At 48.2% G+C, this 26,097-nt stretch overlaps 1 protein-coding gene across 5 annotated transcripts in view; it reads left to right on the top strand.

Moving 5' to 3' along the window:
• Nucleotides 1-26,097, top strand: part of AIFM3 (apoptosis inducing factor mitochondria associated 3) — a 109,345-nt gene that overhangs the window by 39,287 nt on the left and 43,961 nt on the right. For all 5 annotated transcript variants that reach the window (XM_042843204.2, XM_042843202.2, XM_042843201.2 and 2 more), the window contains 7 exons: nt 6,849-6,958; nt 9,039-9,148; nt 9,799-9,843; nt 11,136-11,232; nt 13,898-14,010; nt 19,764-19,850; nt 24,937-25,028. In XM_042843204.2, the coding sequence (XP_042699138.1) occupies nt 6,849-6,958; nt 9,039-9,148; nt 9,799-9,843; nt 11,136-11,232; nt 13,898-14,010; nt 19,764-19,850; nt 24,937-25,028 (654 nt within the window). The remainder of the gene's footprint in view (nt 1-6,848; nt 6,959-9,038; nt 9,149-9,798; nt 9,844-11,135; nt 11,233-13,897; nt 14,011-19,763; nt 19,851-24,936; nt 25,029-26,097) is intronic.

Here is a 26,097-nt window from a genome sequence, read left to right as displayed (position 1 = left end):
TTTGGTTCTAATCTCATGTGTTTGTGATCATGTGTTTAGCTTTATTATAGCAAATGCTGATTGTATGGTGAGAGGCAGTGAGAGCAATAAACTTTCTTGATGACATAAAAAGCTCAGTCTATTTAGTTTAACAAAGTAAGGTTAAGGGGTGACTTCATCACGGTTTAAAAGTGCCTGCACAGGGAACAGAAATGTAATAATAAGGGGTTCTTCAGTCTAGCAGAGAAACGTATAACACGATCCAGGGGCTGAAAACTGAAGCTAGACAAATTCAGACTCAAAATATGGTGCACATTTTTAACAGAGGTGATGCAACCATTGGAACAACTTGCGGATTCTCCATCGCTGAACATTTTAAAATGAAGAGTGGATGGTTTTCTAAGAAGTCTGCTCTAGTTCAAACAGGAGCTATTTCAGGGAAGTCCTATAGTGTGTGTTATGCAGGAGATCAGAAGATAATAATCTATTACTTCTTTGAGAAATAGCCTGGGCTCTTTCCATGAAGGAGTGGGCTGGAAATGTACACACATGTGGGGGCAGAACCAGAGTTGGGTATGGCGTGATTGCATTCTGGGTATTGACTCTTTCACCTTCCTCGTTTGCTCAGTTTGTGAGTACAAAGCTATTATTTCTGTCAGTCCTTTCTGCTCCTCCAGAAGTCTGAGATTAGAACCAAACTGGGCTTATCAGCACCAGTAAAAAACTCTGGAGCCCAAACTCTCCCTCCACGACACCCATGCAAACCCCCAAGCAACTAATGAGAAGGAGTGAGATGGAAAGGAGACAGCCTGATGCTCAGAGCTGAGGAAGTTTTAAAACAACATCTTTTTGCTTAGGAACTGATGTGGGATCAGTGAGACAAAACAAACAGGGAACACACAGGCAGAGGCTGGTTTTCCAATGGCTTTTTTTCAGGACAGAGCTGTATTTTAACTGGCATTTCCTGGCTTGTGAGTGCAAGCTGGGCAGACATGACAAAACTTAACCCCCCGCCCGCCTTTTTTTTTCTTTCAAATATGGAATAAAATCTTAATAGCAATGACTCTAATTGAGTAGATTGCTTTATTCTAACAGCCCTCTGTTGTAACTAGCCATCTTGCTCACTTGCGGAATGAGTGTGTCATTTGAAATCTTTTGCACAAGGTTTCTGTATTTGCTTCAAGACGTCAGGTGCTGATGATTATCTGTCACAGGTCAAGTGGTTCCTTCGGGTGGCTGTAAACCATTTCTCTTATCTTTTCATAACTCTGAAGTTGTCATTTAACAAGAACTGTGGGTTTGCTCTGAAATAAAATCCATGCGAAGAATGCAGCAAGACTTGTTCCTTTTGCGTGTGGTGAAGCATGAGCCTGCATTGATCTCTTTATTCCATTTGGGATGTGCTTACTGCAAGGACTAAACAGGTACGGGGGAGGGAGCAGAGCCCGTGCAGCATTCTGCTCAGATAAAACTGCGATATGCCCTTAGCAGTAGCCCATACTTCTGCTTAGGGCCCCATCAGCAAGGTATTTAAGCACATGCCAAAAAGGACTATTCCATTGGGACAATTTTGGGGTCAAGGTAGGCAGGTGCAGAACTGAGGTCTGTCAGGTGCTCCACTCCCCGTGAACCCCAGCAGAGACCTACAGAGCACCGGAGAGGTGGGATTCACAAAGTTATTCAGGCACCTAACTTCCAAAAACAGGTCAGCTAGAATAACTGGGACTTGCAGCATAAAAGGAGGAGGCCCTGGGGGATTCTGCCACTCCTCTGGGAGGGAGCTTGGCAATCAAGGGCACCTGGACCAGCTGCCTGGTTCAAACTAGACTGAGAGATGAGACGCAGACTCACCCACCCTGGATGGCAGTTGTCAGGAGTGGACGCAGATTTAGAACCAATTGCCGAAGTACATTTAGCTCATTAAAGACTTCAATAAAAGGCCTTACCAGAGGGACAGGGCCCATGCTGGGCATCTTAAGGATTGGAGAGTCTGAAGGTTTTGAATATTCCCCTGTGAACCTTTGTCAAGTCTTGCCGTGGCTGTCTGTGGTGTGGGAAGAGGAGGGGCAATCCAGAAGACGGGTAGGTCTCTTAAGAGATGAGGAGATTTGGTTCCTATGCTGTCCTATAGGATAAGTTATTGTCAGTCTAGCCCTGTTGGCAGCAGAGGCAGTAAGGGTTTCATAGATTGTTAGGGTTTAAGGTCAAAAGGGACCATTGTGTTAATCTTGTCGGAACTGCATAAAACTGACCAGGGGGCTCACCCTGTGATTCCTGCATGGATCTCAGTAACCTGTGGTTGACTTAAAGCAGAACTTGTAGACAGAGATCTAATCTTGATCTAAAGACCTCTCTCTCCCCGTGTATGCTGCCATTGAGAGCGGTGGAAGAATGCCTTCTGCAGTCCCTGGGTTTACAGGGAGCGATTTGCTAGCAAGTGTTCATTGTAAAGGGCAGGCATTTCAACTTGCTTCCCTCTTAGTCTGCCAAAGCCCAGTTATTCTTCCTGGCATGCTGCCAGGGCCGACGAGAGGGGGGGGAAGCTGGTACAAATTACCGGGGCCCAGCGGCCTGGAAGGGGGCCCAGGGCCAGGCTTCCCCGGCTTCCCCCCCCCCCATCGGCCCTGTTTAGCTGGTCCGTCCTTGTTGGGGGGCCCAAAAAAATTCTGGGCCTGGCTTTCCCCCCTCTCGTCAGCCCTGTTTAGCCAGTCCACCCTTACTGGGGGGCCCCAAATTTTTTTTTCACTGGGGCCTGAACCCGCTCTCGGCGGCCCTGGATGCCGCAAAACCCATCTCTTCTCCCAGGTATTTGGGGATGAAGCCGATGATGAGACACAGTGTTAAGTGGCTTTTATGTTAATGATTGTACAAGCTACGGCCAGTTCATCTGAAATGATGACACTGATGGATGTATATTTTGCTACCAGAGGATAATGTGGTGCAGAGCTGCCCACCACAATGGAGGGGAGCTGTTTGGTTATAAATAAAGATTCTTCATTTTTATTTTAATTGCAAAAACCTGAATAAACATCACTGCTGCATCCTAAAACATGCAGTTTGGAAACTCCCTCCTGCAAGTGAGAGCGTTTGCTTTGGCGGCATCACTAAATAGGTTCCCTGTGATCCTGAGGGCACACTGACAGGTCACAGCTGGGCTCCACAAAAAGGGCAACAGCTCACCCTACCCGGGAGATTGAGACGAGAGATCCTTGCACCGAAACTCCCAGGAGAGCAGCATTCCGTGTGTAAATGCACTAGTCAGGAATGGAATACCTGCTGCCAATCCGCCCGTTCCTTAGCCAGCATAATGCGTGCAGCCCCATGGAAGCCAGCAAGGCCAGATCCTCTGCCGGTGTAAAGCAACTGGATCTCATAGTACCAATGGGATCAGACCCCGTGCTGGTGTCAGTCAGCTCAACATTGACCCAGAGTCGTGTTGGATTCTCCTTCACCAGCAACTTTTGAATCAAGATTGGATGTTTTTCTGAAACGTATGCTCTAGTTCAAAGGAATTATTTTAGGGAAGTTCTCTGACCAGTGTACTACAGGAGGTCTTCTGGCCTTGGAATCGATGAACCTCACTGAAAGGGGATTTAGTCTTACTGGCTTCAGTATAATCAGCACAGTCCCATTGAAGTCAATGGGTTCAAAGTGCCAAATGGTGTAAATTGGCCATTGAATTTAATGAAGCTACATCAGTTTATGCCCCCTGAGAACTGGCCCATTTTTTAAAATCAAAAGTGCACATTTAATTGAGGTCACCAGTACCAAAAATGAAACGGATCCATTCCAGATGTTACTGCTACCATAAGTCGATTCAAATGAGAAAGGGAAGATGGGAGGAATTTATCACAGGAGCTTTCTAGAGCCCTCATTTGATCAGGAGTCCGTCTAAGCTGCGCTGATGGCCGTACTGACGATCTGTGTCCCCCAGCAATTCAAACCAAGCCAACTGTGTGAAAAATATTGACCTAAGATCTAACACAGATGCTGAATACATTGTTACGCACTTGATTCAACGTTTGACGTGCGGGGGGGGGGATCACACAGTGTTGATGCATGGTTGGAAAAGCTGTCCTAGTGGCCAGCACAGCAGTGACTGGATCTGCAATGCTGTTTGTAACAGCTACAGAAAGAGTTAGATAATGTCGCCATATGGCCTGAGTTGGAATCCAGTGTCCTCTCCTGCTTCGGCCTTTCAGAAAACCTGTAGATAAGATTGTAAATAGCTATTCTTAGCTTAGTTCAGTTAGTCTTAGTGTAATTAGCGTAGTTTGTTTTCCCGGACTGGGGATTCCCTCCCCGTAGTCGGGGACCACGCCTAGACTCTGAGCTTCAAAAACAGCGTTTCCTGCCCTAAATCCTTCTGTGTCAGCAACAACACCAACGCTGCCTCTACTGTCTGGGGGAGACGCACGTCTTGGGGAAGTGCAGCATTTGTTGCTTGTTTCTACCAAGAACTCTAGGGGAGGGGTTCTGACCTAAAATGTTTGGTCCGTAATCTTGATGGAAGCATTCGGTGAGACGTTTTGCGTAGGCACTAGAAAGTATTTTATATTTATTTTTCTTGTAACCATTTCTGACTCTTATGCCTCCTGACTTGCACTCACTTGAAATGTATCTCTTTATAGTTAATAAACTTGTTTTATTGTTTAAGCGGAAGTGACAGGGTAACTCTATTTACCGAAGTGGGTTGGTATATTATTCCCTTAAAGGAATAACAGACTTAATATATTTGTACTGTCCAGGAGAGGACAGGACAGTACAGGACATACATTTCTGGGGACAATCCAGGACTGGGAGTGTGTTGGGGTCACTCCTCAGTATGACCCAGGCTGGTGAGAGCCAGGGTGTGACTGGCAGTCTGCGGTTACACAAACGCATCTGGGAGCGACCTGCATGCTGGTGGCTGTTTGTGAGCAGTCCAGGTTGGAGGCTACAGCAGCAAGGCATTGCAAAGCACCCCAGGTCACAGGGCAGGGGTGACACAGCCCACACTGGTTTGGACTGTACTGTTTTTGTGAAATACTGTAAAGGAGGCTTGACATACCAAAGTGTTCCTTCTCCTTCACTCTAAATTTCTACCCAAGGTCGTCTCCAAATTCTACCTTCCCCAGTGTATTTCCTTACCTGTCCTTTTTCTGAAACCCCATGCTTCACATGAAGAGAAGAGACTTCATTCCCTCAACATCAGGTGTGCACTGGCTTTGACCTGCAAGGAACCAAGTCCATCAAAGTCTCCAAGACTTTGTTGTGATAGCAGAGAGATCCTGTGATCAGGCTATATCCTTTCAGAGGATTTCTAAGTGGGTTTCTGGCTGCATTATCGAATGCTGCAGACTAGCTCGCATCCCACCTCAGAGCAATATAATGGTCCACTCCACGGGTCTGCAGGCCCCTACAGTAGCATCCCTGGAGGAGGTCCCAATGCAGGATATATGCAGAGCAGACACCCGGAGCTCCATATACGTGTTTGCGAGACATTATACATGAGTCCAAGCCAATGCTGTGGATGCAGCAGTGGGATCTGCAGTACTGCACACATCTTTGTTGCCAGCTTCCAGGCACCCATCTCCAATCTGAATATTGTTTGTCAATCTCCCATGTGTGGAATACGCACGGGAACCAGCTCTCAAAGAAGAAGTGGAGGTTACTTACTGTCACTGGCGGTTCCTTGAGATGTGTGGGCCCTATCTGCATTCCGCTACCCGCCCTCCATCCCCTCTGCTGCAAATCTGATTCGATGCCTGGTAAGGAGAGGAACTGAGTGGGCATCAACCTGCCCTGCTTCTTATATCCTCGCTCGAGAGCACGAGGCGATCTACTGCGCATGTGCACGCCAAGGGACACAGCTTATTAAAATCTCCGCACTCAGGCCCATGGTGCACATGCGTACCCCACAGGCATACGCAGCATACACGGCTGCGTAGGGCACCCGGAAATTTGGGGCACCCCTGGGTCTTAGTGTCCACCCCTCCCCTCTTCCTATCCCTGTTCTGACCCTTCCTGCAGGCTCACACCACAGCTGGCTGCTGCAGCCTGGTGAGTCTGTCTCCTGAGGGGACCTAGTACTTAAAAGTGAAAAAGCCTCCGGCCTGCCAGCCCTATTAGCACAACACTGAAACTGTTCAAGAGCCATTCAAGGGGTAACGAGGCCATTTAACAGGCATTCGCCAACCCCCAGGCATACAAAACCAGTTGTGCATCACTGTCATATTGCCTCAGACCACGCCAGGGCCTTAGTTTAAAATTTGCTTTAAAAATATGCATCCGAAGAAGTGGGCTGTAGTCCACGAAAGCTTATGCTCTAATAAATTTGTTAGTCTCTAAGGTGCCACAAGTACTCCTGTTCTTTTTGCGGATACAGACTAACACGGCTGCTACTCTGAAACCTTTAAAAATATGTCATTAGTGTGTTGCTGAAGATTATAAAATCACATCTCTAAGAAATCCTTGCATAGGTTTTTAGCTGCACAATCTGAGTATTCATCTTTAGCTTTAAATGCTTGGATCTTCAGACATAGAGTTTTTAAAATAAATCCTTCAAAAAAAAAACCCTTATCTAAAACACACATGCGAGCCCGGGCTGCCGTCGGGCACCAGTTTAATAATACTGCATAGGGCCCCATAAATCCTAAGGTTGGCCCTGTGCGTACCCGTGGGCGGAGTACAGCTAGCGGCCACACCTCCAGTTACAGTCCGTAACTGTGCTTATAGCTAAAAAGAAACCACGAGCTACTGTGAAAGCTTGGGACTGGCTCTCTGACATGTGACAGCCCGAGCAGATCAAAAGGCAGTGATAATAAATAATAGTAACAATAATAAATATCTATTCTGTATACTACATCTGTCATGCTTTTTACCTCCAGGATGCGAGAAGTAGACCTGGGCTGTGGGAAGGCTCTGCTGATAAAGGAAAATGGAGACTACTATGCAATGGGACACAAATGCCCTCACTACGGAGCCCCACTGGTGAAAGGTTAGTCTTGGTGCAAGGGTATGGACATGAATCAGACATTCACAACAGATGATGGAGCTGCATGAAGAATCGGAGCCATTTGGTATCATTCACCACATTGCAGAATGTTCAGGTCTGTAGAAAGCAACAGAGGGTCCGGTGGCACCTTTAAGACTAACAGTCTTAAAGGTGCCACAGGACCCTCTGTTGCTTTTTACAGACTCAGACTAACATGGCTACCCCTCTGATACAGGTCTGTAGAGACGTCCTGCCTGTGAGGTAACATACACTTATAATCCAGGAAAGGGATCAAAATCCTCGGCCGAGCACTCTGTCCATGTTTGGTTTGCTAACAGATCTCATGTAGCCCGTGCAGTGTATCTCAGAGTGAAATCTCTTAAAATGCTGTTTGAAGAATAGAAAGGGGATCTTTCTGCCAGTCTGAGTTGGCCGCAACAAGGGCCAGGTTCAGTATCTAGGGGTTCCTTTTCAACAATAGATCGTGAAACCGGCTTGAGCCCACCACCCCTGGGTGCCTCTAAGAGGCATTATTTTTATTTATATTTTTATTAATACTTCCCCTCTCGCAAGCACGGAGTCTGAGTGTAGCAAAGAAACTTTTAATAAAAGGAGGGACGTAACCCAGCATTAAATTGGGAAAACCCCACAAACAGGTTCATAAACATAAACCATGAGCAAAAGACCCACCCCCAAGTAAGTTGGACAGTGTCCTTTTCCCCTCAGGTTCTTAAGTCCAGCAACCAAAAGTCCCCTTAACGTGCCCATCCCTTTTCTGCAGCCCACTCACAGTTGTTATCCTTGGTCAGGGCAGACCCAGGATTGAGAGGTGCATCTGCAGATTTCACCTCCCACCCTGGGGTGGTGGGGGAGTAAGAAAGCACCTTACTCGCTCCATTGCCCAGCGGATTGGCGCTCCGCTCCTCTCCACCGGCTGCCCTGCTGGCCAATCGCCATGCCTCTCCGCCAGGCTCCGCTCACCGCCCTGCTGGCCGATCGCCGTGCCTCTCCACTGGCCGCCCTGCCAGCCGATCATCGATCCGCTGGGATGTCCTCAGGTCTCACCTCTTAACACAGGGGCCTGAGACTTTCACCCAGTGATTCCTGCAGCGGAGGGGAACTATTCTTCTCTACGACAGAGCATTTAGAAATTCCATCCTCTATGCGGATGGCTCTGCTGTGGTCCTGCTTCTTACCTGGAAGCCATAGCTCTACACACACACACACACACACACACACACACACACACACACACACACACACACAGAGTCTGGTTCTGCACATAACCAGCCACCCCACGTAAACATTCTTACCTCAAAAACAGTAAGAGCTGCTCTACATGCCATTTTTTCAGCAAATGTAACTATTCCAGGTGAAATTGGTGCAGCCCCTTTTGTGGATACTGTTCTCTTGTTACAAAGGAGCTTATACGGTTATAGCCTAGTGCTGTATGTTTACCTGGGAGAGCTGGCTTTGGTCCCTAGACACCAGACTTTCAGCTCTGCTCCAGCTCCTTTGCAGGAGACCGCTGTTAACTAGCATCAGGGGCTGAACCAACCACTGCCACCCCTGCAATAGGGGAGCACCAGGGTCTATATAACAACCTTTTCACCCCCCAACTCGGGTCCCGTGCCGTGCACTGGACTGCACAATTTAAAATCCAGTGAGCCCTGTCACAGTTCCTAGGCTAGCTGCACCTCTGATCCCTCCTGGTCTCTTCAAGGCACCCCTTTCTCAGGCCTCGAGCCATCACCTCTCTGGATGGACTCACACAGTTATCCCACTCTCAAACCAGGCCTTGGACTGCATCCCCCTGCGATCAACCCTGATCTTCAGCACCTGCAGTTCCATCCTCTCCAGGATCAATGACAGAGGCTAATCCAGTGGCCTCCAGATCTGTGAATATATGTTGACATGCTTCTGCACTGTCACTGAGCCAGCATGAAGGGGGCCAACACCTGATCACTGGCCATCAGGAACGTTGCCAGGATGTTGCTGCACTAAGATCTCACCGGGATTGCTAGGAAATGGTAGGGAAGGGTCTATGGTGAAGTGTGACTCGCTCCTGTCATGCCTTTTGCAGGGGTTTTATCCAAAGGAAGAGTGCGCTGTCCCTGGCATGGGGCTTGTTTCAGCATTGGCACTGGTGATATAGAGGACTTTCCTGGCTTGGACAGCTTACCCAAATTCCAGGTGAGATCTTTCAATCTGTAGAGAAAGAAATGACCATCAAGGGAGGAGGGGGCGGGGGAAGTGTTTTCCTTTCAGAGTGTAGAGCTGGGGTCTCCCAAGGGCAGGGGTGGTGGTGACTTCATGTGTCCCCACTCACTGCTCCCTCCACCTGACCCCCATGATTCCAGCTGACCCCTTTGCCCTGCACCCATCTGCAGGTGCCAGCCAGCTCCTGGGAAACTGAGCCTCCAGGGTAAGGAAAAAGGAGAGAGAAAGGGAGGGGGCACATACATGGGAAGGGCTTGTTACACAACGGCTGCTGCTGGTGAAGGGTGGTGGGGCAGGCAAAGAAGGAGGGGAGAAGGGCATCCAGGTGCCCCCCAGGACACAGTAGGGCTGAGAAGTCACTTAGGCATGGGGGATAAGGACCCAGACAAACAGAGATGGTCACTCCGCTAAAGATCCCAGAAAGTCCCAGCCCCCTGGATGTAGGAGAGCTCCCCAGCTCTTACATGGGCCATGCAGAGAGTCCAGCGAGTGGGCAGTGTGGCTGAGTGGACAGAACCTGTTTTGCATTGACCTATGTTTAGTTCAGCAGTTAGCACAGAACCCTCCCTTTAAACCCAGAGACGCTAACTGCTCAACAAACTGCTGCTGTCTTCTCACCCCAGGTGAAAATCGAGAAGGAGAAGGTGTACATCCGAGCGAGCAAACAGGTGAGGGGGAGAGACTCCATTGGCATCCAACCACAGGGACTGGGAACAGCAGCTTGCGGGAGGCAAGGGTGATTTGATCCTTTGGCCCTCTGGTTAGGTAAACAAATGTCCAAACAGGAAATAAATAGCCCTTCCACACTCCGGGGTCCACGTTACCGAGGTTATCTGCTGCCCCCTAGGGAGTACCACAAGGAATGCTCTAGGGTTGCTTTTAGAGACTGCTCAGATATGCAAGAAAAATGATTAAAGGTCTAGAAAACATGAGCTATGAGGGAAGATTATAAAAATTGGGGTTGTTTAGTCTGGGGAAGAGAAGACTGAGAGGGGACACGATAACAGTTTTCAAGTACATGAAAGGTTGTTACAAGGAGGAAGGAGAAAAATTGTTCTCTTCTGAAGCTAGGGCAAGAAGCAATGGGCTTAAATTGCAGCAAGGCGGTTTAGGTTGGACATTAGGAAAAACTTCCCGTCAGGGTGGTTAAGCGCTGGAATAAATTGCCTAGGGAGGTTGAGGAATCTCTATAATTGGAGATTTTTAAGAGCAGGTTAGATGAACATCTGTCAGGGATGGCCTAGATAATGCTTAGTCCTGCCTTGAGTGAGGGGGACTGGACTAGAAGACCTCTTGAGGTCCCTTCCAGTCTTATGATTCTATGCACAGTCTATCTATTCGGAGCCACGTTCTGATATCCACCCATATACATGTAAGGAGCTCCAGTGACTCAAAGATTTGGCCCAAAGTGGTCACTAATATCAGTTGTGGCTGCCAGCATGTGGACAGATGATTTGCTATGCAGTGTCCCATCTACCCAGGTTACACATGTGAATGTTGGGGTTTGATGAAAAGGGATCACACCTTCCCATCCCTGCCATCCTGTGCTGAGCTCTCCATTTGGCAATGTGGGGCTCCGTACACGGGGTGGTAGAAGTTACACTGAACTTTGCTTTGCTAGGACTTGCTGATGTATAGTTGTAAGGCTAAAGAACATTTAACCAGCACTGCCACAGCTTTGTTTGGTACCCAAACTTTCTGACGTGGATGAATTTGTGGCTGGTGGTGGATTTATTCTTCAACTGCCTTCTGGAAGTGGCATAGTGACATGTCTGGTGGACAGGTTTGATAGTCCCATAGTGCTTTTGTTGGGTGTGGGTTTGGAATCCTCTTCAGGCAATCAGAGTGAAGCTTTCCTCCAAGCCGCTTTACAAAATAACTCATAGCTGTTCCCATTTGTACCTGGCAAAGGTAAAGCTTTGAACCGTTAATGACAATCATCTCCTTAATTGCTACGCAGGCTCTTCTGACGCAAAGAAGGACAAAGGTTATGGCAAAATGTATCTCCCTCAGCAACTACAATATCAGTAGCACCAACGTGCTGATCATCGGAGCAGGTATAGAGATGTGCCTGCTGGCAGCAGCAGACCTCTGTCATTACAGTGGAGGATATAAAGAGAATAGTAAATAGTATATGTTAACTGATGTACACCCTTCATCTTCTTGACCAGTCTGTAGATACATCCATCCCACTCCCAGTCTGGGTCCATAACTGTCCATTCTCCTAATGTGTATAGACCCACACACCAGATCCAGCAATACAGAACTATTAACTAAGATCAAGATCTGAGTATCCCACTACGCTAACCATTGGCCTGGGCTATGGAGCAAGTCAGACTAGATGAAAATTTATGACTCTATGTACAATGTCCCCATGCATCTAATTTATAGACATTTGCTCCCAAACTTTGTGGAAGCTCTTCCCCAACCTCCCACACTGGGTAAATAACTACTGCTCCCACTGCAAGTTTCTCAGGGTATTTATTCTCTGCACAGTTAGCCCAGTAAGATATGTTCCTGGTCTGTATTGAGACCATACCCACCCTAGATCCAGAGCAATAGAGGGACATGGGGAGGTCCTGTGTATAAGTAACCCCTAACTCCTGCACCTGATATGTTTTAATTATCCCACTTTGTGAATACAGTCATTTCCTCCTAAACTGTCACCAGACTCCCAGGCAGCTCTCTGTCTAATCACCATCCGAACTACCAGTTCCTTAGGCCTTGTCTACACTACGGGAGGAGTTCGATCTAAGTTACGCAACTTCAGCTACATGAATAACGTAGCTGAAGTCGACATACTTAGATCTATTTACTGCAGGGTCCACACTACACGACATCAATGGGAGACGCTCTCCTGTCGACTCCCCTTGCACTTCTCGTTTAGGTGGAGTACAGGAGTCGGTGGGAGAGCGATCAGCAGTTGATTTAGACCTGCTAAATCGACCGTCAATGCATCAATCGCCATGCCTTGGTAAGTGTAGACAAGGCCTTAGACACTCCCCCCTCCCCCCACCATGCTCCTTCTGGCCCTGCTGGTCTGTCCTCCCCAATCTCTCTCCCAGCTGGTGTGTATTAAGTTTGGAATTACAGCTTTGTCTACAGTAAGAAAATTTTGCAAAACTTCCACCATTGCTCTGTCACCAGTTCAACTGCATTGGTTTCCACAACCTAGTTTTTCCAAAAGATCTGCTGTAGTTCAAACAGGAATTAATTCAGGGAGGTCCAACTAGATGATCACAGCGCTACTGTTTGTCCTTGGAATCTATGGCTCTAGCACAGATGGGTTACTGGCTGCAGTACTTACTTTAAGCACTGGGTCTTATACGCAGCTCAGAGTATGTTTAACCAGTTCAGTGCTTAAAACAGCCCCTTGACACTAGTGCTCTCAGTATAATTAGCACCAGCCAAGCTGAAATGATGATAGCAACAATGAGATCATTTTACAGAATTTCCCTAGTGTAGACATGCTTTAGTTCCAAACTTACCAGAGCCAAATTGGAGGAGGGGTGGGAGTAGGAGGGGCCAGTTGCATTTGTGTTGGTACTTTGTGCTTTTCTTAAAATGTTTTTCGTGGCTGGAACAAAACTTTACAGAATAGAAGACTCCACCAGTCTGTAGGCAGCAACAAACTTCCCTGCTGTTGCTTTTCTACAGAGGACAGGGAGACATGGTGGACACTGCCTTTCCAATGATGGTTAGCATGGACTAGTCATTGCTTGCAAAGACACCATTATTGCAGGCTCAGTCGCAGAAGAGCCCCAAGTCTGAGAAATTTCTACTCATTTTTCAAAGCTGCAAGTATACACCTAGAGCTGGTTCAGTCCTGTTTGGCCAAGACATTGTTCAGCACATGTTGTCATGGCACGACTAATAGAACAAGGACCTTTTGTGGTATTTGATTATCTCTGGAGTTAGTCAAATCCTAGGCCGGATTTCACGGTTTAGTCAGATCATGCTTCGCGAAGTAGAGCAGGGCTATCAAGGAGTGAGCTGTTGATTCGCTGCTTGGCCCCTGGCCCCGGTGCAGATTACAGCCTGGGGCTGTTCTTGCTTATGCCAGATGTCTGTAGTCCCTCAGGTGCCATATGCCGTGGGGGAAAGCCAAAGCACAACATGCTCCACCACTCCTTGTCCTCTTGCTCCGTGCTGTGGGAAGAGCTGTTTAGGACCCAGCTATGCCTGCTCTTCTCCTGTTGCATTTCCCACTCCCTTTGTGCCAGTGCACTTTGCTGGATACAAGCCAAATTCTGACGCTCCTGCCTCTTGGTTTCAAGGGGACTGGTCCTGGAGCAAGGCACAGCTACCCATGGGAATGGACATCAGAATCCGGACCCAAGTTACTCATCAGATAATGACGATTTAATCAAAGAACGTGTTTGATTAATGGCTTTTCCAGGTTTCAGCCAGCTCATTTTCCAGCCCTCCTAATGCTCCAGTTCCAGCCAGAAGGCAGGGGGTTCACACCCTAACAAGGGAGGCCGAAGCTCTGGGACAGAGTAGAACCTGCTACCCAATGGAGCACTTCGGAATCCACTCCCATTACCGGAATAGCGCTAGGCTTCCTTTTTATTTATTTATTCATAAAAGCAAAAGAAATGAAGGGCTAGATTCACAAAAAAAAGGTGGGAGAGATTATGGAGCCTCTACTGGACGGATACTAAACTTTTCATTTGTTAAATAAAATACATATGTAGCAATTACTGGCCTTCTGTCTCTTAGGTGCTGCTGGATTAGTTTGTGCAGAGACCTTAAGACAGGAAGGTTTCTCCGACAGGATCGTCATGTGCACAATGGACAGACACTTACCCTATGACCGACCCAAGCTAAGTAAGGTTTGTATCATCCAGAATGTTTCATATTCTTACCGAACAGCTACTGGGCTCCCCTCTCAGAGTGTTTCTCTCACTGGACAGTGGGTGTCCCAGGTCACTAGAAACTTTGCCAGCTCGTCCTTTTATTGCACCGAGGCACTGTCGATAAACTTAATTCCAGGGACTTCTGGAGCTTGTCACCCTTTTAGTGTGTGTTTTCGGAGGCAAACCCGTGAACCCTCCTCTTGCTTCGTATAACATCATCTAAGGCCAGTAATGGACGGAGCCTGATGAAAGCTGGGGCCAAGATTTCCCAGTGTACATGCTTTATGTCAAGTTCGTAAGTCCATAGCTAGGTGTCTAAATAAGTGGCCTCATGTTCATAAGTACTGAGTAGCTCTCAGCTCCCATTAAAACCACAGAGCGCTACTAGCTACTCCGCACTTCTGCACAGTCAGGTGATCGAGGTCTCAGGTTACAGAACCTGCTTTAGAAAATCTTGGCTGGGGACCTTGTCCCAACATCATTAAATCTTCTTCTTCTTTCACGTGGCTGGTGTAGAGCAGCAACTACAAATTCACCTGACGTTGATCGAGCCAAATGGCTGTTTCAGGAGCTGCAGAATTTATTGCTGTGATGCATCTTTTACTAAATATATGGGCACCTTTTGTTCCATTTTGACCTCTTGTTTCTTCTTTTGCTCGAAGTTTCTTTTCTGCAAACAACTGAGGATATTAAATACAAAACCCTACGTTCAACCTTCAATCATAGTACTGCCCTGTCTGCATAAAAATGAGGAACTTGTAAATATTCCCAAAGCAAATCCATATATAGGGAGAATTGGGTTTAATCTCTATATTGTTACCTTTAATTCTTTCATATATTCCTAGGCAGAAATCTTTACAATGAAGTGAAGGTTGTAAGCATAATTTTTTTTTAAAATGACATTCACGGTACCAGATTTCTTTCACACAAAGTTAAAGTGGGCGAGTTAGTGATACACCCTTCCAGAACATGGAGGATGGGTAAATTTTAATCTCTGGAAAGCAGAAAATAAAGAGATAAGTGAAGAAAAATGTAAACCTCTGGAAACCAGAGAACACAGAGTTAAAAATATCTCCCACCCTGACACAACCTTCACTCTGCTCCTCTGGAGCTGGCATTAGGCACTGGGACAAAATCTGACCTATCCCTAAAAACCTGCCACCCATCCAAACAGAAGCTCAGCTCACTCAGCGTATGGGGCTCTCCCCGGTGCGTTCTTCAGGAGGTGAGGGCAGCCGTGTCACCCGCCTCTCGAGCTTACCTCGAGCAGGTCCTGAGGGAGGGTGCTCCCCGCCCACCCCACCCCACGGGCCCTCTGGATCTTTTCATCGGGCCCCTGTCCCGTGAGCCTCCCCGGCTGCTCCACCCGGATACCTCAAACCAGCTGCGTGACCTGCAGCTAGTTCACTTTTGAACCACGCCAAGGGCACATCTGTACACGCTTGTGCTCCAGACTCTCCATTTCCTCACCCTCGTGTCCTGCCCCGATACCGAGTGGCGGGACCTAATGTCATCTGTCGAGGGCGAGGAACCCTGGTGGGCCAGCCTATATTCCATCCTAGCCCCGCGGCCCACCAGGGCTATCGGCTGGCGGCTCCTCCACGGGGCTGTGAGCACGGGCATGTATTGGGTACAGTTCACTCCTGTCCCTTCTGCGGCATGAGGGAGACTCTGGCGCACATTTACCGTAAGGCGCCAGGTTGCAGCCCCTTTTCAGCTCCCCCTGGACCTACTTTTACATTTTTGGCTGCACTTCTCCCCTTACCTCCTTATCTATCACACCCTGTCCGTGGCCCCACAAAGTCGTGGGACCTCCCAGTTAACTTCCTCCTAGCGATGGCCAAGGTGGCCGTCTGTAACCCCAGGGAGAGGATGTTGGCTGAGGGGTTCTCTGCGACTGTGGGGCCTATTTCCGATCCTCCCTCTGTCCATGCATCCGGGCAGAGTTCCTCTCGGCAGCGTCCCCTGGCTCCCTTGACGCCTTTGAGGAGGAGTGGGCACTGTCCGGGGTTCTCTGCTCGGTGTCCCCTTCAGGTTTCCTTTTCTTGACCCTTTGACCTTCACACCCCTGCTTGTTATTCTTTCCGTTGTCCCCCATATGTGAGTTTCCCAGGGTCTGTGGATCCTCCCCATAGGCTGGGGGAAGGTCCTTTAGCCGTGGGCGGCTGGCGCCCGCCCAGCTTTCTGGAACCCAGTAGGATCCAAGCAGAGGACACTGCAGGGTTTGTGTGTGTGCTCGGCTGACATCACCCCGTCAGAGCCAGGAGCGAGAGGGGAGGGTGTTATGTGGTGCGGTGCTGAGTCCAACATAGATTGAGCTGCTGGAGCCTGTCAGGTTTTCTAATCCCTTGATCATTCTCGCAGCTCTTCTCTGAACTCTCTCCAATTTATCAACATCCTTCTGGACTTGTGGGCAGAGCCGGGGAGCCTGGGCCCCTCCACCTGCTCAGGGTGGGGGGGCCTGAGAGCAGCCCCCAGTCCATGTTCCTACCCCCCCCCAGACCCTCCGCTCAGGGCAGAGGGTCCACGGCTCCCCACAGCTGCCTGTGTGGCTCTTACCCTGACCCGGCTCCAGCTTCTGGCCTGGCCGGGGGGTGGGATCTTGGGGGCCGAAGAGCTGCAGCCAGGCTGTGGCTAGAGCCATCTGGGCAACAATGGGAAGCCACAGAGCCTCCATCTGCCCTGGATGTGGGGGTCCATGGGGTGGGGACACAGGCCAGGGACTGCTCTCGAGACCCCCCCCCTCTGGGCAGGCGAAAGGTCCGCGGCTCCCCACAGCTGCCCAGGCTCCTGGGGCTGCTCTTACCCAGGCCAGGCTCCAGCTGGTCCCTTGCCCCCCCGCCACCCCCCGCCCTGTTCCTGCCCCCTTGCTTGTGGGCAGGGCCGCCCAGGGGGGGCAAGTGGGGCAATTTGCCCCAGGCCCGGCAGGGGCCCCACGAGCCTGGACCGGCGGTGGCATTTCGGCAGCGGGGGGCCCTTCAGTGATGCCAAAGACGTGGAGCGACTGAAGGGCCCCCTGCCGCCGAAGACCCGGACCGCCACCGGGTGAATACAAGTGCCACAGCTCCCCCGCTTTGCCCCAGGCCCCCTGAATCCTCTGGGCGGCCCTGCTTGTGGGCACCAGAACTGGATACAGTATTTCAGCAGCAGTCACACCAGTGCCAAATACAGAGATAAAATAACCTCTCTGCTCCTACTCGAGATTCCCCTGTTTACTAATACCAGGATTACATTAGCTCTTGGCCACAGCGTCACACTGGGAGTTCATGTTCAGCTGATTAACATAAGAACATAAGAAAGGCCGTACCGGGTCAGACCAAAGGTCCATCTAGCCCAGTATCCTGTCTACCGACAGTGGCCAATGCCAAGTGCCCCAGAGGGAGTGAACCTAACAGGCAATGATCAAGTGATCTCTCTCCTGCCATCCATCTCCACCCTCTGACAGACAGAGGCTAGGGACACCATTCCTTACCCGTCCTGGCTAATGGCCATTAATGGACTTAACCACCATGAATTTATCCAGTTCTCTTTTAAACTCTGTTATAGTCCTAGCCTTCACAACCTCCTCAGGTAAGGAGTTCCACAAGTTGACTGTGTGCTGTGTGAAGAAGAACTTCTTTTTATTTGTTTTAAACCTGCTGCCTATTAATTTCATTTGATGATCCCTAGTTCTTGTATTATGGGAATAAGTAAATAACTTTTCCTTATCCACTTTCTCCACATCACTCATGATTTTATAGACCTCTATCATATCCCCCCTTAGTCTCCTCTTTTCCAAGCTGAAGAGTCCTAGCCTCTTTAATTATTTTATTTAATTGGGGGTTGTAGTGGATAATTATTGTGTGATTATCCACCACAACCCCCAAATCTGTTTCAGAATCACTGCTTCCCAGGATAGAGTCCCCCATCCTGTACATACGGCCGGTGTGCTTTGTTCCCAGGTCTATACATTCGCTGTATTACAATACATGTTGGTTGCTTAGGCCCAGTTTACCAGGCAGTCCAGATTCCTCTGTATCAGTGACCTGTCCTCTTCATTATTTACCCACTTTCCAATTTTTGTATCATCTGCAAACTTTATCAGTGATGCTTGTATGTTTTCTTCCAGGTTATTAATAAAGATGTTAAATAGCATAGGGCCAAGAACTGATCCCTGCAGAACCCCACTAGAAACAGACTCACTCTGTGATGATTCCCCATTTACAATTACATTTTGAGACCTATGTTAGCCAGTTTTTAATTAATTTAATATGTGCCCTTTAATTTTATTTTGTTCTAATCTTTTAATCAAAATGTTGTGCAGGAACAAATCAAATAGACTCATAGACTTTAAGATTAGAAGGGGCCATCATGATCATCTAGTCTGACCTCCTGCACGTCACAGGCCACAGAACCTCCCCCACCCACTCCTGTAATAGATCTCTCACCTCTGGCTGAGTGACTGAAGTCCTCACATCATGGTTTAAAGACTTCAAGTTACGGAGAATTCATTATTTACACTAGTTTAGGCCTGCAAGTGACCCATGCCCCATGCTGCAGAGGAAGGCGAAAACCCCCCAGGGTCCCTGCCAATCTGGCCTGAGGGGAAATTCCTTCCAGATGCCAAATATGGTGATCAGTTAGACCCTGAGCATATGGGCAAGACCCACCAGCCAGACACCTGGGAAAGAATTCTCTGTAGTAACTCAGAACCCGCCCCATCTAGTGTCCCATCTCCAGCAATTGGGGAGTTTTGCTATTGGCAGTCGCCAATGGGCCACATGTCAATAAGTTTCTATGGCATTCTTGTGGTTGAACATCTGCTGATGTTCCTAACTTAAAATATCTAAAGCTGGTATAAACTAGCATTTTGCTGTCAACTCTCAGCAATTTAGCAACATTTACTTAGAACATCACTTTATCTCATGACATCTTGTAATACAAGGTCATGTATAGGTTAGTTACTTGTGTCCAGATCTCAAGCCTTTGGCCTCAGTTAGTTTGTAAGTTATTGCCTTACAGGCTTGGGACATGTAAGCTTTTGTGTTACTGCCTTAATTCATACTTATTCCTTCCCTATGTGTATATATGTTTGTATCACTGGCTACAAATTGACTACAACCCAGTGAAATTACTAGGCATCAGGTTTAATACAAAGGAGAGGAAATACTCTTTCTCGCAATGCACAATTTATCTGTGGAACTCATTGCCAGGGGATGTTGTGAAGGTCAAAAGTATAACTAAGTTCAAAAAAGAACTAGATAAGGGCTTGTGTTTTGACTCTTTGTGGGACATTTGCTCCTAAATAAGTTGGGTGCTTTTGAAAATTCTGTAGTGATCAGTGGATAACTGATCCTCTTTCCCAAAGTAACCATTTTCTTGGCCCCTTTGTCTGTCTCTGTGCTCTTCCATGCTATGTCTTTTGAACTTCCACTTTACAGCTATTCAAAAGCCTTCCCTTCCTGTCTTTCTTAGTAGGTCAATTCTTGTACTGCAGTGTGAGTTAATATAAAAGGAATTAAGGCCCAATACCAAATCCATTCAAGTCAATGGAGATCCTTCCCTTAGCCCTGGTCACCTGCAGAGATTTCCTGTGTACCAGGTTACTGCAAGGACAGATTTCAGGCTATCACTGAAAAGCACTGGGAAAACGGCTCTTACACATGTGTAAATGCTGTAACTGGGAATTCACACACGTCTCTCACACTGTGAACTGTGTAATTGACAGCAAAATCGCTTCTTTGTTGCAGTCAATGGATTCCCACTTAGATCAGATCACCTTGCGCCCTAAGGAATTCTTCCGTACAAATGACATTGAGGTCCTGACTGAAACACAGGTAAGGAGAACAAGATTTGCATGGTGCAGTCATACAGAATAGCACGCAGTGTATATCTTGGGAGTTCTGTATCGAACACAGAGACTGTACGTGGCTAGAAAAAGCAAACGCTAGCTTTGCTAGCTGGCACTGTCAAATTGTCTCTACAGAAATGTTACCAAAAGCTGCATCAAAGCCCTCACTTCATAACAAGATCCCAGCGGGGTGTCGCTATTCAAAGCTGCCATTAGCTTGGCTAGCAAATAGCTACAAGGTGGACGCTCACTGCAGCTGTTCTCACACTGAACATGCTCAGTGGAACCCCAGTTCCTCTGGCCCACATTTAAATGCCTAACTTAGGCCCCACCCCTCTTCTTGGCATTTCCTATTGGCTGGTTTATGCGGCTGTCTGCTTAGCATGCTGGCTTTTGTAGCTCCCATTCTTAGCACCGAACTCTCCCTGTGCATTGTGGACTCTGACAGCTGGCCTAACTCGCTTTAATTTAGCAGCGACTGTTCAAAAGCATCTCTCTCCTGACCACACCGGGCTCTCTTCACTACCTCAGGTGACCTTTAGGGATTTAAGGAAGGGCAACTAAAATGATGCAAGGTCTGCACAGATGGAGAGAAATTAAGACAACTGACAGCAAGACTTGGAAGACCCAATACTGGGGGGGGGGGGGGGGGGGGAGGGGAAATCCCTTAAAACTAAAGAAGTAAAAGCACTTTGTGGAAAAAGCGAATGCAGCTACTGTCCAAACGGAGAGGGTAGGGGATTAGTGGAAAAGTCTTTCAGGACTCAGCAAAGAATTGCCACTTCCTTTAAGTAAAACATATCTGATTAATTGAATTAACTGGCTTTAACGAGATGACAGATGATACACATCTTGATTAAACAAAGGAATGGGGAGTGTATTGAGATAGAAAACTCAGCAATAAAATAGATAGGGAACATGGGAGATACCTAGCTGTAGAACTGCACGTTTCTGCAGCAGCCAAGTTTGAAATCTCAGGTAGAAGCCAGGAGAACAGATCTCAAGAGCCTTTGAAAGAAAACAACCTGTGGCAGCCTGAAAGGCATGTACTTGCTATTTTATTACACCAGTCTGGCAGCCAATCCAGCTCTTGTTTCTCACTAGTGGAGGCAGGAGCCTAGAAATAAAATGTTTATAAGTGAATGTTCCCAGCTAAAACCATGGCAAAAATACCAAACTGACCCCTGAGCTACAACACGTTCATAGATCCCTAGGCCAGAAGGGACCAATCTAGTCTGACCTCCTACATAACACAAGCCAGAGAACTGCCCCAAAATAACTCCTAGAGCAGATCACTCAGGAAAAAAAAATCCAACCTTGATTTAAAAATTATCAGTGATGGAAAAGCCACCATGACCCTTGGTGAATGGTTCCAGTGGTTAATTACTCTCATCGTTAAAAATTTACCCCTTATTTCCAGTCTGAATTTGTCTAGCTTCAGCTTCCAGCTATTGGATCGTGTTATACTTTTCTCTGCTAGAGTGAAGACCCCATTGTTAAATATTTGTTCCCCATGTAGATACTGATAGACTGTAACCAAATCACCCCTTAACTCCCTCTTTGTTACGCTGAATAGAATGAACTCTTCGAATATGTCACTATAAGGCAGGATTTCTAACCCTTTAATCATTCTTGTGGCTCTTCTCTGACCCCCTCTCCAATTTATCAACCTCCTTCTTGAATTGTGGCCACCAATACTGGACAGAGTGTTGCAGCAGTGGTCTCACCAGTGCCAAATATCTCTTCTCCTACTTGTGAGTCCCCGGTTCATGCATCCCAGGATTGCATTAGCTCTTTTGGCCACAACACCACACTGGGAGCTCATGTTCAGTTGATTATCCACCACGACCCCCAATCTCTTTCAGAGTCACTGCCTCCCAGGATAGAGTCCCCCATCTTGCCAAACAGCTGATGGGTGGGTGGCTGGTGGGTGGGTGCTGAGCACCCATGATTTTTTTTTCTGTGGGTGCTCCATTCCTGGAGCACCTACGGAGTCAACGCCTATGCTGCTATTAGCCCTCACATATATGTCCCCCTTCTCCTCCATGGAGTGCAGCCTTGGCCCATGGAGCTGCCATAAAAGGAGGGGAGTCCAGGGTGTGATCCCTGTGGATGGAGGGGCACTGATGTGGTCTTTACCTCCCCCAGCTCACCGTTACCGGGAGAAGGAGAACTTCATCCCGGCTGGCAGTTCTATTCTGGAGCTGTCTGTGGTCCTTTAAGGATTCCCACACAGCTGCCAAGACCTGCCCTGGACTTCCCAGGCTTGGGGAGGCTTTGTGCAACATGCTCCTCATGGGCCCAGGGGTGGGAGGCTGCCGAATAGGCGGGGGGATTACACAGCTTTGAAGCCACTGCACAGGGCCCCTTCGGCAGAGTCCTTGTTCTCCGCTCAGGATGCAGATAGTACTCCACAGCCAGACTCGGGCTGAGCCGCAGAGCAATATGCTGCCCGGAGTCCACTGGGGCAAGATCTGCCCATGAGTCTAGAATTGTCTCCAAAAAGCAATCCAACATGCTGGCAGGACACGTTCTCTCCAAACTAGATTGTCTGTTGCTCGTGGCTGTCACCCTACAGGAGTTAGGTACTGAGCACTGCCACTCCATGCATTGCACTAGGAATTACCCAGCACCTCGAGGAATTGGACCCTGACTTAGACTCTTCCACTCAAGACTGGTTGTATTATTTTACCAAGGATACCAGTCAGACCTACAGGGACCCAACTGCCTTCTTTTATCAGCCAGTTTCTCAGGTTCTCCTAAATTGCTTGTGGTTTTTCCAGAGTCAGTGTCAGCGATACAATAAAGCCATTAACTATTGTCTTAATACACTTGGAGGCAACTTATCCTGACTCTCTCGTACATCTAGATTTTCTAATCCTTGCCTTGCTTGCTTTTTGTCAAGTTATTTTTACAGACTCCGTCTTCCTACCTGTTCATGTTTCCTTTCTCGGCCCCTTTGCTGGCCACCGTAGTATGGTCAGCGAGTGACGCAGCGCTGCTGAGTGCCGGGGTGCTGATAGGCCCACGAGGTGCTTGGACAGCTCGTACCCCACGGCACTGGGTAGAAGAGACAAAACAGGGAAACCAAACTGTATGTTGGGCATAAACCTGGGCCAGGAACTTTATTATTCTATTTATGTGTATTACGGCAGCATGCCGAGGCCCCAGCCCCGGATCGGGGTTGCATTGTTCTAGGTGTTGTATACACAAGTATAAAAGACAGATAATCACTACCCCAGATGGCTCACCTCTAACACCGGACCCATTGCTTTTTCCTTGTATTAATTCTCACCATGTTGGGATCCTGTTCTTCACTTCCTGCTGTTTCATGTGAGGTCAGTAGCTTTTAAAGTTACCACCATCCACAATGTAACTAAGGATGCAGCCCTGACTTTACTTTTATCACAAAAACCTGGTTGCATGACCCTACAGGACAGGTGCTGGCTTAGCTGCCACTTGATCAAAGACAATGCGGCTCGTGCTAAGGAACAACTGACCAAGGGTCGGGATGGATGCTCCATCACTGACTGGTTTAAAATTAAGACTGGCTGTATTGTTAAAAGATCCACGCTAGGAATTATTTGGGGGCAGTTCTCTGGCCTTTGTTCTGCAGGGGTCAGACTAATGATCACCCTGGTCCCTTCATGGCCCTGGTGTCTATGAATCTAGAAGAGGCGTTCAAGGAAGTGGTGCTGCTGTGCCACTTCCATCTGCTGCCTCAAATGCAGATTTCCTGCTGCATTGGTGTGTGTGTGTGTGTGTCTGTGTGTCTGTGTGTGTGTGTGTGTGTGTCCTGAGATGGGGTTAAGGCAGGACTAGTGTTACAGCAGAAGTTGCCCTACTGCACCAGGTTCCTGTCTGTGGTCACACTGGAATTGTCAAGGTTCTTTGCTCTTGGTATCTTTCACGTGCACACAGATGATCATGATGATTCTTGCAGGACAGTTCAGGATTTAATGGCTTGGCTGCTGTGGGAGAGGCCTAGGGTGAAGACCCCGGCTCGTGAGAACCAATCCAAACCAAAACCAATGAGGCTACTAGTCCCAGCTGGGCTGGGCTGGGCAGAGACAGGACTTCTTCTTCCCCTGAATGTCTGCTCTCAGGGAGGAGATCAGACCCACTTCTGGCTACTGTCCCTGGCAGAAGTGAGGGTGGCAATCCTGCAACCCCCCTACAACAGCTTTGTGACCCCCCACCCATGTTTCCCTTTTGGATCAGGACCCCTACGATTACAACACCGTGAAATTTCAGATGTAAACATCTGAAAATGTGAGATTGACTAATTTAAATACTCCATGACCGTGAAATTGACCAAAATGGACCATGAATTTGGTAGGGCCCTAAAATGGTAAAGAGCCTATTGTGAGTGCCTTCTCAGTGCACTAATCAATACTACAGACAGCTCTAGGCACATGCCTTTAGCCTAGGGTGACCAGACAGCAAGTGTGAAAAATCAGGACGGGGGGGGGGGGGGTAAATAGGAGCCTATATAAGAAAAGGGCCCAAATATCAGGACTGTCCCTATCAAATCGGGACATCTGGTCACCCTACTTTAGCCACAGAAAATTGATACACTTAAATAAGGGTGGTAATTTCCTCAAACTGTTGGATAGGGAATGATAGGTTGTCACAGACATAGCCACCGATGTCTATGAAAATTGAACATGAACGACACGTAGCGCTGAAACAAGTGCCCATTTTATAGCTGCCCCATTCAAAATGGGCCCACGGCTGGCATAACAAGTAGTGCTGCAGGCAAGTCTGTCTGAGCTGCCTGGAGACTCTTGTCCAGAACTCCTCCAGTCTCCGCCTCCTTTGCTTTCACCAGTACTAATCGCGCCCTGATTTTTTTGAGCAACAAACTAATTCACGATGAAAACCAAATGAATGAATTGGTTGCATGCGCTAATGCAATGTGATCCATGGAAAACTCAGCCCAGAGCAGCAGGCGAGGCTGCCAGCGTGCTCTGAGATGAGACCAGCCCTTTGCCCACCTGGAGCTAAACCCTTTGGTATCTCAATAAGCGTCTCCGATTTTGCCCCGTAACGTTATTTAGAACTGATTGCAGGTTGCGGCTGTGGACATCAAGAACAAGATAGCTGTGTTCAAGGATGGATTTAAGATGGACTATAACAAACTGCTGATAGCAACTGGAAACACGTAAGCTACGAACAAACGTAATCCACACCAAGACAAATTCTACTCTTATGAGAACATAAGGAGCTTGTGCCTAGGGATAAAGGCCTAGACTCACAAAGGTACTTGGGCATCAAACCCCCAAATGTAGGGCCTAAATCCCACTTTTCATCTCCATTGTGACCCACAAAACTCCTACTAAACCTTGTAGGTGCCTCAACTCACGAGGCACCTACATTTTTTCCAGTAAAAAAAAATTATCTTGATGCATATTTCTGCCTCTGGACAGGCACAAGCTGCCTCCCTCTAGGTGTTTTGAGACCTATCTCCCACCTGAGCCCAAGAGCAATTCGTTAACTGGGGGCAGATAAGCATTTAGCCCCCTTATCTGTGTGCAGGCCCGGTCAGGTAGGTGTGCTCAGAGCACAACAGCCAGTGAGAGGGGCAGGAAAGGAGGATCTCCCCAACTCTTAGCCCAGTGATTAGGGCATTCACCTGGGATGTGAGACCCCCCAGCTCAAGTCTCCCCGCAGCCTGATGAGAAGGAATTTGAACAGGGATCTGCCACCTCTCAGCTGTGTGCTCCAACCACTGGCCTAAGGGCTATTCTCTTGTGGGGCTCTCCTGTTGAAGCTGTGCCACTGTGTGGATAAACCATTAAAGAAACATTGGTGCACGGAGACTGGATCCTGGGTGATGTACTAGCTATCAGGAGAGTGAGTCTGTCTGTCTGTCTCTCTCTGGCGTCTCCCTCTTCCCAAAATTTGCCTGAGGCAGCTAACTCGAAAGAGGGTTTACAGCTGAGAATCACTAGCTCCCCAGCCGCCCTGACTCCGACATCTATCTCCGGGAAAGGGGCGGGGCTTAGGACACCTCTCTGGTTGGCATCTCCCATTGGCTAACTTAGGCAACGCCCTGCCTAGCATGTTGGCTTTTGTGAACCGCAGTCTAAGGCACCTGTCTCTCCCCATTCAAAGATAGCCTGGGAGCCTAACTCAGACTTTGATTTTCTAGGCACCTCAAAATACCTTTGTGAATCTAGGTCAAGCAACCGAACATGGGAACTGACGTAACCATTTGAATGGGGAATTTT

The sequence above is a fragment of the Chrysemys picta genome, chromosome 15, assembly GCF_011386835.1.
Source record: "Chrysemys picta bellii isolate R12L10 chromosome 15, ASM1138683v2, whole genome shotgun sequence".
Classification (NCBI taxonomy): domain Eukaryota; kingdom Metazoa; phylum Chordata; order Testudines; family Emydidae; genus Chrysemys; species Chrysemys picta.
Note: the sequence above shows the minus strand (reverse complement) of the source record. Positions and strands in the feature narration are given on the sequence as shown.